Below are 13,326 nucleotides of genomic sequence, written 5' to 3'. Positions count from 1 at the left end.
GGTGTTCTGGTCCGCCTTTCCACGGATGTTCTGGTCCGCCTGTCCATGGGTGTTCTGGTCCGCCTGTCCAAAGGTGTTAGGTCTCAGGTTTGAAAGGTTCCTCCTCCAAGTGTTTCAGCTTCTTCAACAGGATTTGGATCAGGACTATGACTATGAAGGCCACTTCAGAACAGTCCAATGCTTGGTTCTGATCCATTCCTGGATGTTTTTGTTGTGTTTTAGGTCATTATCCTGTTGGAGGACATAAAACTGAGACCAGGCTGTCTGACACTGTGCAGCATGTTTTGCTCCATGCCTTGATAGTCTTGAGATTTTATCATCTCCTGCACGGATTGAAGACACCGTGAGACCGAAGCAGCTCCAGAACAGAAACTGTGAACGTGAAGCTGAAGGGACTTGTTGTCAAAAACCTCCAGTTTTGTCTCATCTGTCCAAAAGACATTCTCCCAGAAGCTTCGGCTTCTCAATATGCATTTTGACAAACTCCAGTCTCACGTTTTTATGGTTCTGTGTCCTCTTTGGTCGTCTTTCTTTCGGTCATCTTCATCTCAATCAGACTGATGTACTGACACTGTTGACCTTTTAGTCCACCTCTAATCTCTTGGTTCTTCTGAGCTCTTGGGTTCATATTGTCTGTCTCTTCAGTTTATCAGTTGTCCTCTTGTGGACACGTCCAGGGAGGCTGTCTTCAGTCCTGTGGACCTGAAACTCTTGAATGATCAGTGCAGCTGTGTTCAGAGGAACATCAAGATCTTATAGTCTTCATCGTTAACATAATGTCCTGAGACAACTCTGTCCTCAGCTTCCTGCGCTCCACGGTCAGTGTGTTACACACCTGGATGCCAAACAGCCCTGTGACTACCTGCCACCCTTTAAACAGACTGACTGACTGAAGACACCTGTGGTGCTGACTGATCACAGGGACATAAACTAAGGTGTGTCCTGCAAAGTATTTTCAGTCTTTTCATCCATTTTATCACTTAAAAATAATTCTGTTGGATCATAATTAAAAATCAGTGATTTTTATTAGTTTGTTTTGAGTATTTTTTTTTATATCAGTCAGTTTCAAGCTATTTCACCGACCTTTGAACAAAAAGGTGCAAATAATTTATTCACATTTTTATGTTTCAAACAGAAACAAATGTGCTCTTAAACTGGTTGGATGTTATTTTTATTAACTGTCTTTCTTCAGAAGACCTTTTAAGATATTTATCCACTGTTTTGTGTTCCAAATAGATTTATTTTAGAAATTAAATATATCAAAACCTCTGAGTTTGTCATTTTAGGAACAGTTTTGAGTTTTTTTTTCTGCACTCAAAAGTTAATTTACCAATTTGGACGTTTGAATGTTTAAACAAACTTTCTGTTGAGACTCTCAGATGGGTGTCCCGACTGTGTTTTAGTTTTTTGTTTTTTTTTTAAACATGAGTGCTGAATAAGTGACGAGCTGTAAAACGCCGCGTTTGGCTCGATGCTGAAAGCAGAATCGTTTCTTTTCAGTGAAACAACAATAGCTGTCGGGAGAAGAGCGCCCGCCTCGTCAGAGTTGTGCTACGGAGGCCGACGATATGATGGAGCCGACCCACTCATCTGATCAACAGCCCAAAAATATAAATAAAAAGAAACGGAGACAGTAGACAACGTGGAGGCAATTGTGATGTTAATTCTTCTAAAAATTCATCTGTCATGTTATCGCCCACTCTACCCTCCCCTGCTGCTCTGAACGGGGCTGTGAAGGCAATAAATAGAAAAATTAGATATCATCCAGGCTGGGTTTCATGTTAGAGATAATAAAACACAAGGGGAACACGTGAGTCACTGCAGAAAGGGAAAATGAACAGTTTTATGTCATTTTGTGGATTGACAAAAACTTACAAGCCGACGCGACCGGTCGGCGCTCCAACAACCTGAAACTAGCAGAAAGATTTGTTTCTGCTAGCTAACACCTTTTCAGAGTGAAAACATTTAAAATATATTCTTGTTCTTCTGATTTAGTAGGAGCGATCTTACTGGTATTAATCTTTTCTAAAACGTTTATTTTCTCTTCACAATCTTGGTTTTTCACCAAAACTCCATGCAAGTCTGATTTATTTTTTTCTACCTCTCTGATTGAAGGTAATGTCTACAACACATTGTTTTTTCATCTAATTATTTAGTTGTCACCAACGGCGTCCCACAAGGCTCAGATTTAGGACCAACTCTTTTCACAATTTGTGTAAATGATGTGGGTCAGATCATTCCTAACACTTTTTTGCATCACTATGCTGACGATACAATTGTGTATTGTTGTGCCAACACATTTGCCAACGTTCTCCAGCTTCTCCCGTCCAAATTTAACATCATTCAGTCAGATTTGTTCCACGTCAAATAGCTGCTAAATGCTGATAAAACCAAGGAGGCTGTTTTCAAACAGAAAGTTGGTGCCAGCATCTCATCCATGCATGCTGTTCCTATCGAGTTTGTGGACTTTTACACATACTTGGGAATTTTATTTGATGCAAATTTATCTTTTAAGCCCCAAACCTGTTAAAGAAACTGAAACTAAGAGTTATTTTTCAGAATCTGATCTAAATTACATTTGAATACCAGATAACAGCTTGTAGCTGCCACTTTACTACCAGCCATTGTTTACACGAATGCCCCTTCCAGCTCCTTCGGATGTTGGATGCTGTCTACCATAGCAGGTTGTAGCTACAGTACCCGTCACTGCACCCTGTACTCAATGGTCAGCTGGTTATCTGCACATATAATCTGGCACCTGAACATCATCTATGAATCATTCCCTTTACATGCACTTCCTCCCACATGTCACATCAGTGCGGTTACAGCGTGCGCTCTCAGGCCATCATGACCTGCAGCGTTCCCTTAGTGCAGACTGAACTTGGCAAAAAGACCTTCTCTTTGTTCCTGTAACCTGGAACACCTTGCAACAAGAACTAAAGTTGTCCACTTTGATTTCTTTAATCTATGAAGATTTGTTCTCGATTTGAGTATTTTACCTTGGCACTCGGATTTTATTGTTTAACTACATTGTGTTGTTTTAATTGCTTTTATTATTCTATATGATTTTGTCTGTCTAAAACAGATCTTTCTTGAAAATGAGTCCTCATGACTCAAAGAGACTTCCTGTATAATAAATAAAGGTTAAATAATTTTTAAAAGTCTTCTGCAGGCTTCTGTCATACATCTGTACCTCGTTGAACGACGTCAGGTTGAGCTTTTTGGCGATGAACTTCTTTAGGTGGAGGACGGTGGCTTGCGCCGAACAGCGAATCCATTTACGCTTCAGGCCGCGAAGTTTGCTGCTGTTGCACTCCAGGCAGATACTGACCTGTTGGGCGACACAAACAAAATGATCACATCGGGTTTGGAAAATCCTTTTATCGTCGATAAACGGTGCCCGTCTACTTAAAGCTGCTGCATGCTTCACCAGACGCAAGGCGTCCGTTCGCCGTTGTGAGACGTTCGAAATGCTAATGTGCAAATTTACCTTTAAGAGACCACCACAGTTTCAAACAGACGGTGCAGAACCTGCCTTGCTGCTGTTGCTATCTCTCGAGGTAACACCTCTAAATACTCAAACGAGTACTTTATTTGCAAAGGTGGTACGTTTTTCATGAAATACGTTTTCATCCACAGCAACAGTTATGTTTAGTTTGATGTTTGAAGACACTTCTGTTGTGACGGCGCTATTTAAATAAAATGAATGTTATTGTGATGAATTATTAATTTTTCTTAAACCTTTTAAGACACGTTGCGTACAAACATCTGAGGCAACGTGAATGTTACGCAACATCTAAAACTGTAAGATCCTACAATGACGGATATATACGATTCTTTAAAGGAGAAACACTTGAACTCAGCCACTCATAACTTCTAATTAAAGACCTCTGGGTCACTTAAAACGATGAAATGGGGTTTGGTCTTTACCGTATAGTTTCTTGTCTACTTTCACATCTCACAACCGGCCCAGTTTATTTGTTGCTTATTGGCTTGTTTCAGGGCCTGTGCACTTGTTTTCCCCTTGAGGTGACACGGTAGGTGGTTTTGGCAGTCGATGGTTGCAGGAGTCAGAATGCATTACCGCGACCGGGTCTCTGCCCCTCGCATATGGAGAGAGAGAAAAACAGGCGAGGAGCCGTGTATTTCCTCACGTGTGGGTGTCCTGCCTTCTTTCCTTCCTCTCCTCGGAGACGGGAGGAGACAACATTAGCCTGGTTTCTGTTTAAACTTCCTCTCTGTGCTCAAATCAACACTGGCAGCGCTTCAGTGCACAGTCTGCCCTTCAATAAGCAAAGACCAACATCGCAATATATCTGCTTTCCAGTGGTGCTGCCAGTGTGTGTGTGTGTGTGTGGGGGGGGCTCATAATGTAAAATAAAAGCCTGGCCGGTGATCTGGACTCCGCGGCGGCTCGATGGCAGCCTGTGAGGCAGTTTCATTACATTATAGTACATTACCGACGTTTCTGTGGAGCCACGGAGGGCTGCTGCAGCTAAATGTGCACACGCACTGATGCAAGAGCGAGGCATACAAAGAAAATATTGCGTGAGGCTTTTGTGCCATGTGGAAAGCATCAGGCTCATAGCCGACGTCCTTATCTTCAACTAATAGCTTTAAAAAGCGTAATGGTTCTGACCGACTGAGGTTTGTGTTTGTAGATTCAGGAGCTCTCTCTGGCACAGCCTCGTGCAGCAAGGTTACAGTCTGAAAGGTGTTTGGGAAGCTGGCCATGCGTGGCGTCTCGCCTGTCGATTCTTGCATCTGATAGACGGGGTGGGGAGGATTTCTACGATACCAAGCTCAGTTTCTTCATCTTTGTTCTACTTGACTGACACTGCACTTTGTCTTCATGCTTTCAGTCAAAATGTTGATAAATGAAAAATGGTGAAGGTTCTCAGTCCTCCAGGATATGGTAATCCGCCTGCCGCCCTTGGGTCAAAATACTCACGAGGCCTCGGTTTCAAAGGGCAGCAGGAGGGTTAGACAAAGGTACTGCACTTTTTTCCAAGTTTAAACGTAAAAAAAATGAACATTTCAAGTATTTTAAACAGTAGTAAGGCCTTGTCCACACAGAAACTGTTATCAAAAATACGTTTGCTTCCATTTCTAAAAGCATCCCCGTAAACGGGTCATCGTTTATAGAAATGACTTCATCCACACGAAAACACAGAAAACAACCCCAAACGCTGCCGTTGCAGTGCTGAGCTGCAGCGTTGCCTTTTGAAGCTGCTCCGAGAACCGTAGGTGTACAGCAGAGATCTCACATGCTGGGAGACGCATGTAAACACAACCTGAGAGGCAAATCCATGAAAACATATTTTCCTGAAAGTTGCGTTTTGGTTGTCCACACAAAAACGCAAGGGCAACTTTTCTAGGTTTTTTTCACTCTAGTCTGAGGCTCCTAAAACACACTGTTTTCATGTGGACACAAAGCTGAAATTATAAAAAAAACAATGCTGTTTTTTTTTTTTTTTAATGCCTTCCTGTGTGGACAGCACCTCAGTTGTTGTATTTCTACTCGTTCATATTACTTTCCTTCCCTCCTAAGGACCCTCAGGGTCTTTGTTAGCCTGGTCCATCATGCTTTGATCGAGCGCATGAACGTGCAAAATGTTGAGAAACACAATTATACTCAAAGCTGCTTTCTAGATTCTGGAAAGGTAAAACAAGAGATCTACAACTCTGTTAATGCCGTTTCTCAAAAAACGTAATCCAGACTGAGACGCCTAATGGAAGGAGGCAGCATGGGGGTAAATATAGAATGAATCTGTTGCACCTTTGTGGCACCAAGCGAGGTAGTAACAGAGCCAAAACGGTCGACGAAGGAAAACGAAAGTTCAACAATTTTCAGTCAGGTCATCTGCACGGTTTCTTTTTTTTTTTTTTTGTGCTGAGACGTTTTGCCCTCCATCCAGAAGCTTCATCAGTCTGAGGAAACGCCAAACAAAACTGGTTATCCCCCAGCAGCTTACTCCAAAGTGGGGAAACATTTTTTATGTTGGTGCTAACATGGTCTCTGGGGCATGCCCTCTCCCTCATTGACAGTCATGTCAAACTGGTTCAAAACAACTAAGTCCATGCTCACTAATCCAGGTATAAAATCCAACAATTTTCCGTCAGGTCATCTGGATGGTTTTTTTTTTTTTTTTGTGCTGATATGTTTGGCCCTCCATCCAGAAGGCTTCATCAGTCAGGAAACACCAAACAAAACTGAGGCCATCTTAACACCAACATACAGTCACAGTATTTTTTTCCACTTTGGAGTAAACTGTTTTGTTTTGTGTTTCCTTGACTGATGAAGCCTTCTGGATGGAAGGCAAAACGTCTCGGCACAAAAAAAATAAAACCGTCCAGATGATCTGACCGAAAATTGTTGGATTTTATACCTGGATTACTGAGTATGAACTTTGGTGAAAAGGAGAGTTGACTTTGTGGCTCAAGGATGTGATGTAGCGATGACATGTCTGGGAGATCGCTGGACTGCAGGATTTAACAATAAACTGTGAGTGAGGAGAAGATCGATGATGACATCACTAATTTCTGAACAATCAGAGGCTGATTAAAGGCACGCTGGTGAGCAGGTCGCCCCAGTTCAAATCCCGGACAGGGACGTTTCTGGGTGGAGGTTGCATGTTCTCTCCGTGCACACGTGGGTTTTCTCCGGGTACTCCGGTTTCCTCCCACAGACCAAAAACATGCATGTTAGGCTGATTGGTAACTCTAATTGTTCCTAGGTGAGAGAGAGAGAGTGAATGGTTGTTTGTCTCGTTTGTCTCTATGTGTCCCTGTGATGGACTGGAGACCTGTCCAGGTGTCCTCTCGCCTCTCGCACAGTGATGGCTGGACATGGGCACCAGTGACCCCTGTGACCCAAAAAGGAAGAAGCAGGTAAATGGATGGATGGATGGATGGTCTTTGCAGCCATTTTGCAGAACTGTTTGTAAAAGTGCCAACCGTTGGCTCCTCTAAAATGATTTGTCTTCGTCCAAAATGCGTCAGACCTAGCCAGTCCTCCTGGATGTGGAGTTCTGCACAAATGAAGCGGTTGTTACAACGTGAGCTCGTCGAGTGTTCATTGACTCTTCTCTAATGCTGTAAAGTAAAACACATTCCGCTCCAAACTGCTGTTAATGGTGGCTACTGCTCCACTTTCCCACCTAAAAGCTCTGAAAGACTGTACACAAACCCATCTTATTCCATCACCCTCTTCTCCTTCACCATCCTCCCACCTCAGCCATTTTTTACTGCCTGTTCTGTGAGCTTCACCTTCTCCATCACCTCACACTCTGTAGCTTTATGATCACCTCATCGCCCCGTTTCCATCTGCAGCCATTTTGCTCTCTTAATCCTGCACTTTCTCCCTCCTCTGCGTGTCATTTTGTATTCCCTCTGTTCTCCCCCCTCCACCTCTCTCCCTGACATTTCACATGGCAGCAATCAGGCTGCAGGATTAGTTATTCTGCGTGCATTCTGCATCGCTGCTGAATTTACAAAAAGGCCAGGATCTTCACCCACATCGGGGCAGGCTCCCCTCCCCACATGCCAGGGTGGGGGCATGGGACTGCGTCGTTTTGCTTTATAAGCCTTCTACTGGAATAAAATGAACTCAAAGTTGTGCATCAGAAGCCCTTAATGCTTCTGATTATGTTTGTCCAACAACAACAATAAATCCACGCTGGCCAAAAGAAACATGACTCAAATGGGCTGAAGAATGAGCCAGAAAACAAATGGAATCAGGAGAACAAACCAGTTTCTTGTTTAAATGGGTTTGGAGGATGTGATGGTGATGTCTTCACACATAAAACAAACAAACAAAAGACGATAAAAGCCAGTGATTGTAAAAATTACATACGAGGGCACTTTAGTAAAACCAGTAATTGATGTTCAACCTGCTAAAGCAACAATTATCACAAACAGTCGTTTGGTTCTTTTGTGCTTTTCTTTTTGGCAGAAATACTAAAAAATATGGATGCACAATATTGGATTTTTGGCCGATATCCGATATGTTAAAATGTATATGGTCGACAACCGATACAGATATTTATTTTTCTAGACCTACTTTCAGAGACTACACAGCTTTCTCTGCTATGGAATTAAAATACATTATTCTGCATTGTCTTTGTCAATTTGGCCTGCTACCAAATGCAGATGCCAAAAATGGGACTGAAAATGATGTAACACTTCGACGTGGGTTATGTTTAATGTTAAATTTATTCATGACATTTACTCTCTAACACAATGACAACACACGAACAGTGCAAATTTGTAAGTTTTCACAAATTTAAACTCGCCAGTGCGTGTGACATCATAAAGTTGTGCTTGCAATGCAAACATCCTTGTCACTGGGTTGTCATACAAAAACAGCGCTCTATATATATATATATATATATATATATATATAACAGCACCTATTATATTGGTGAGTTATTTTGATGAAATGGCCAATGTCCGATATTTAAGTTTATCGCTAATATCGGCCGATACCGATAATATCGTGCATTTCTATTTGAAAACAAGTTGTTTCTTCTATTTGCTTCTGCTTCTATTCTTTGCATAAAAGAGCCAAAACATTTGATTAAAAGTATTTTGATAACAATACACATGTAGTTAATAACTATTCAATGGGACTAAATTTAATAAGATGATTTCAGATTTTTGAATGTAGCTTATTTATTGAAGGGTTTTATGTTATTTATTATTTAGCATTAGTACCTGGGGGATCAAATTTTGTTCTCATGCTTTTAACATGTTGAATGACAATAAACTTGACTTGACTTAAAAACCACTGGAAGCTGTATTCTAAACCACAAGAGGAGGACAAATCACTTCCATAAAAACATAAAATATCCAACCTTAATCTATGGCCACAAACTCTAGGTAGCCACAAAAAGAACAAGGCTGCAGACAGAGATGGTCAAAATGATTTTATTCGCAAGGTAGCGAAGGCACTTCAAGGAAACCAAGGCATTCAAGGTCAAGGTCTCTTTATAGTCATTCGCATTGCATGTGGTACATGTGGTGGAACGAAATTGTGTACACAGGGTCCCAGTTACAGCCAACAAACCATTACAACACATTCCCAGGCCAGTATAGAGATATAATCTCTCCAATGTGTCCTGGGTCTTCCCAGGGGCCTCCTTCCAGTTGGACATGCCCAAAGCACCTCCCTAGAGAGGCGCCCAGGGAGCATCCTTACCAGATGCCTGAATCACCTCAACTCGTTCCTCGTGATGTGGAGGAGCAACGGTTCTACTCCGAGTCTCTCCTGATAACTGAACTTCTCACCCTATCTCTAAGGGAGAGTCCAGCTACCCTGCAGAGGAAACTCATTTCAATCGCATGTTTCCACGATCTCATTCTTTCAGTCACTGTCCAGAGTTCGTAATCATAGGTGAGGGTAGGAACGTAGTCCAACCGGTAAACAGAGCTATGTCTTACAGCTCAACTTGTTGTTCACCACAATGGACCGGCACAGAATCAACAACACTTAAGATGCTGCACCAATCGATCAATCTCATGCTCCATTGGTCCCTCACTCATAAACAAAACACAGAGATACTTGAAATCCTCCACTTGAGGCAGAACCTCACTCTCGACCTGGAGAGAACAATCCACCCTTTTTCAACTGAGGACCATGGCCTCAAATTTGGAGGTGCTGATTCTCATCCCAGCTGCTTCACACTCGGCTACAAACCGCTCCAGTGAGAGCTGAAGATCACGGCACGATGACGCCAACAGGACCACATCATCTACAAAGAGCAGAGATGGAATCCTGAGGCCACTGAACCGGAAACCCTGCGCCCTCTGGCTGCACCGAGAAATTCTGTCCATAAAAGTTATGAACAGAATCAGTGACAACAAGCAGCCTTGGAGGAGTCCAACTCCCACCCTGAAAGGGTCCAACTTACTGCTGGCAATGCAAACCAAACTCTTGCACCGCTTGTTTATTTTGTTTATGGGGGCCGAGATGGTGTAGAGGCAGGGCAGCCGGCTTGGGAACCGAAAGTCCCAGGTTCGATCCCCAGTCACTGCACATCACGTGGTGTCTTTGGGCAGCACGCCTCATCCCCAAAATGCCTCCCGGGCGCTTTCAATAGCTGCCCACTGCACCACCTGGTGGTGGATGGGTTAAATGCAGAGACTAATTTCGCCATTGTATGGAAACATACAGTGCTGACATTGTGATGACATTATTATCATTTAGGGAACAAACAGCCCGTAGTAACGGCCCCCCAGTTCCATAGTCATGGAGCAACCCCCACAGTGCACCTTGAGGAACACGGTCAAATATAAAATTCATTGGACATCTTGGATTTTCACGTGGCAACCCAGTTTTTGAAAGGAATCTTCTTACACCTAGACGTAGCCACACAAGCTTGTACCTCACTTATTTTTTAAGGTATGGCACTCTTAACATGCACAAATGAACAGAGGGCATTTCCAATTCCCTCTTTTTGCTCCACAACGAGGGACAATTCGATATGACTATTAGTCATTAATCATTAGTAGACACCTAGTATAGAATCATTAGCTTTGTTACAACAAATAATTGGGTAAACCTTTGCACCCAGACTGAATATACACCAACCACTGTGCCTTCGCTCGACATCCCAAAAAGAACTGGAACATCGATCTGACTCGGTGTGGCTGAGTAAAACTGAAGCACGGGACCAAGTTCTAGACAAGGTTGGCCCTTCAAACACTTCAATACACCTCTTTTCCTCCAGTCTGAATATTCCACACATCAGCAGTTTTTTTTTTAAAGAACCAGTCCTTCAGAAAGTTTAAAATAAGAAGTGATATCTTCTGTTGATCGTCTTCAAACTTGAAAATAGTTAAATAATCTCCAGAAGCAGATCGTACCTGTTCGTCGCTACGATGATAGTCGTTATCCTCCTCCGGTTTCTCCTCTCCTGCCTCTTTGTTGGTCGTGTCTTCAGATTTTGCATCACCTGTTGGGAGAACAAAAGGTCCAAAAGTTAAGATCTATACTTTCATAAGAGGGTCAATCGCAAACGAGTGTGTACTTCATGGAAACAACACCGCCGTGCGTTTTGTTTTCACCGTGGTCAGGTTTTTTTTCCCACTGTTCACTCAAGTCGAGAGGTTTAAGCTGACGTTCATGATGGTTTCACTGTAATAAGACTTTTTGGTGAAAAGGCATGTTCTTCAGCTTTAACAGTCTGTGCCTGCTGAAGCAGAAAATCACCTCCAGCAGAGGTGCATTTATAAGGTTTTATAATGTCTGAGGGCGTCGAGGTATCCTTTATTTGACGTACCTGCTGTCAGAGCACGTCTCTGGTACAGATGGGAACATGGAAAACGGTTCTGCTGCTTATGATTTTGATTAGAAAACATGAGGTTTTAGGGAAATGTAAACAGGTTTTAGGGTTTAACAGAGAAGCCGTCTCTGGTGAGCATAAAGTTAGAGTAAGAACCCGCTCAGTCTGCACTACTGTAAGGAATGTGTTTATGAAGCTGGCTCTTTTTTAATATCCTCCATTTGTTTTATGATGTTTCAAAGAAAAAGACCCTCTGCTCCAGCAACAGAAATCTTAATCAGCTGAAATTCATACTAACTTTTGCTTGTATGAACAACAGCAATCCCCTTCGCCACATTTTTCTAGTATTTATTTCTAGTGAAGAGTTGTTTTGTTTGCCTTTACAAAAGTTTTAATTCTGACGTACATTGCTGATTTGCTTGCATTTTCTGATTTTAGATTCATATATTACTGTATAATTAAGAGCCCTGTACTTATCTTCTATGTGGTGCCATTCTTTATTGGACACTACTTGCCTGCCCACCATCCATCCAAGAAACAACATTCATCTATGCCGTCTTTCTAAACATACAGATGCGGATAGATTTGTTCATATTGTGCCAAGACAATAATAAATAAATAAAAACTGGAAAAAGCACCAGTTTTGTCTCATCAGTTCCAAAAACTTTGGGGCTCGTCAGCGTGCAGTTTGGAGAGTTCCTGTCTGACGTTTTTCTGTTTATGGTGGAGCAATGGACGGCGTGATCAAAAAGTGAAGTGAAATCTTGACTTTGGAGTTCAGTTTGAGGAGTTCTGGGTAGTTTGCTTGATACATTTGGTTTTTTTTTTTTTTTTTTACTGCCCAACCGGGATCGCATTTCCTCTAGCGTCCCCATCCTGAGAGGTTGGCTCCCACGTCCTCCCACGAATCTCCACCTAGATGGTCTTGTATCCTTTACCTTTAACAAGGATACCTCTAATCCTCTTCCTGAGCTCCTCTCACCTTTGCTTTCTTTGTCTCTTAAAGGAGACCGACAGATCTGTGCCAAGACTGACGAAGATTAAACTGATTTGTGCACCGTGTTCTGGCACGCACCTAAATAAAACCATTACAGGTAACGTTCAGTACCACGACAGGTGAATCTGCGACAGTGTTGGTAATGGAGGTTTTAGACCTTTCAATGCACTTTTCAAACACTTTATTGAGGTAAATAGTCTTAAACAAGTGCCCGATATGGGTAGCAATACACGAAACAGCCCAGTACAGGGTACTTATCGGGGATGTACCTGGTACCTACTGGCACCAGGCTGTATTACTCTGTACTTACAGGATACATACCTGGGACATACCCTGTAAGTACTGCTCAGTCCAAGATTTCATGGTCTCACCACATAAAATTGATTTTTTTCTGCATTAAAGAACCAAAATAACTTTTTACTTCATTTATAGTGATATGTGAGAAACAAAAAGGTAAAGAAAATCAAAATATTTCAGGTATTTTAAATGTTACTTTGAGTCCTATTGCCTGTGCTAACACGAAACAATCTTTTGACAAACGGCTTTACTTTTATTTGTGCTAAAAGTGTACGCATTAATCCCTGAAGAAGGGAATCTGCCAGCATTTTTTAAAGTCAATGTATGCAAATCTAAAGATTACAGTGCAGCAACTTTAGCAGATTCAGATGTGATGTGCGGTTTTTTTCTCTCCATCAATTCGTTTTCAAGCCTAAAAATTGCAGATCGATGTTTAATCAAAATGAAAATAATTTTGATTTTATAACTATTTTATCCATCTTGACTAGCTCTTAATCTGACCTCTTTTAGTTTTGATTATCAGACGCAAACAAAAATCTAAAGGGGATCCACGTCCAGTCACGAAGACGTTACAAAATCTGTGTGGATTAGAGTCTGACAATTACTTTATGAATAAATTCATCACCGTGTGGCTGACAGTTTGCATTCTGCCTATTTGCACGCTGGACCAAATCCAGGTTTTAATACATTTTTCATCTCGGCAGCAAAACCAAAACACGTTCGGTCAAATCTGGGTTTTCGTTGTCG

At 42.0% G+C, this 13,326-nt stretch overlaps 1 protein-coding gene across 1 annotated transcript in view; it reads right to left on the bottom strand.

Annotated features, from left to right (window-relative positions):
* LOC119408786 (polycomb group RING finger protein 3) overlaps positions 1 to 13,326 on the bottom strand; it is a 63,798-nt gene that overhangs the window by 3,652 nt on the left and 46,820 nt on the right. Inside the window, exons 7-8 of the mRNA XM_037675630.1 lie at positions 10,867 to 10,955; positions 3,194 to 3,331 (exon numbers count right to left, since the gene is read on the bottom strand). Coding sequence (XP_037531558.1) covers positions 3,194 to 3,331; positions 10,867 to 10,955 — 227 coding nt within the window. The remainder of the gene's footprint in view (positions 1 to 3,193; positions 3,332 to 10,866; positions 10,956 to 13,326) is intronic.

Source organism: Nematolebias whitei, chromosome 4 (genome assembly GCF_014905685.2).
Source record: "Nematolebias whitei isolate Nwh7 chromosome 4, NemWhi1, whole genome shotgun sequence".
Classification (NCBI taxonomy): Eukaryota; Metazoa; Chordata; class Actinopteri; order Cyprinodontiformes; family Rivulidae; genus Nematolebias; species Nematolebias whitei.
This window is presented reverse-complemented; position numbering and strand designations above follow the sequence as displayed.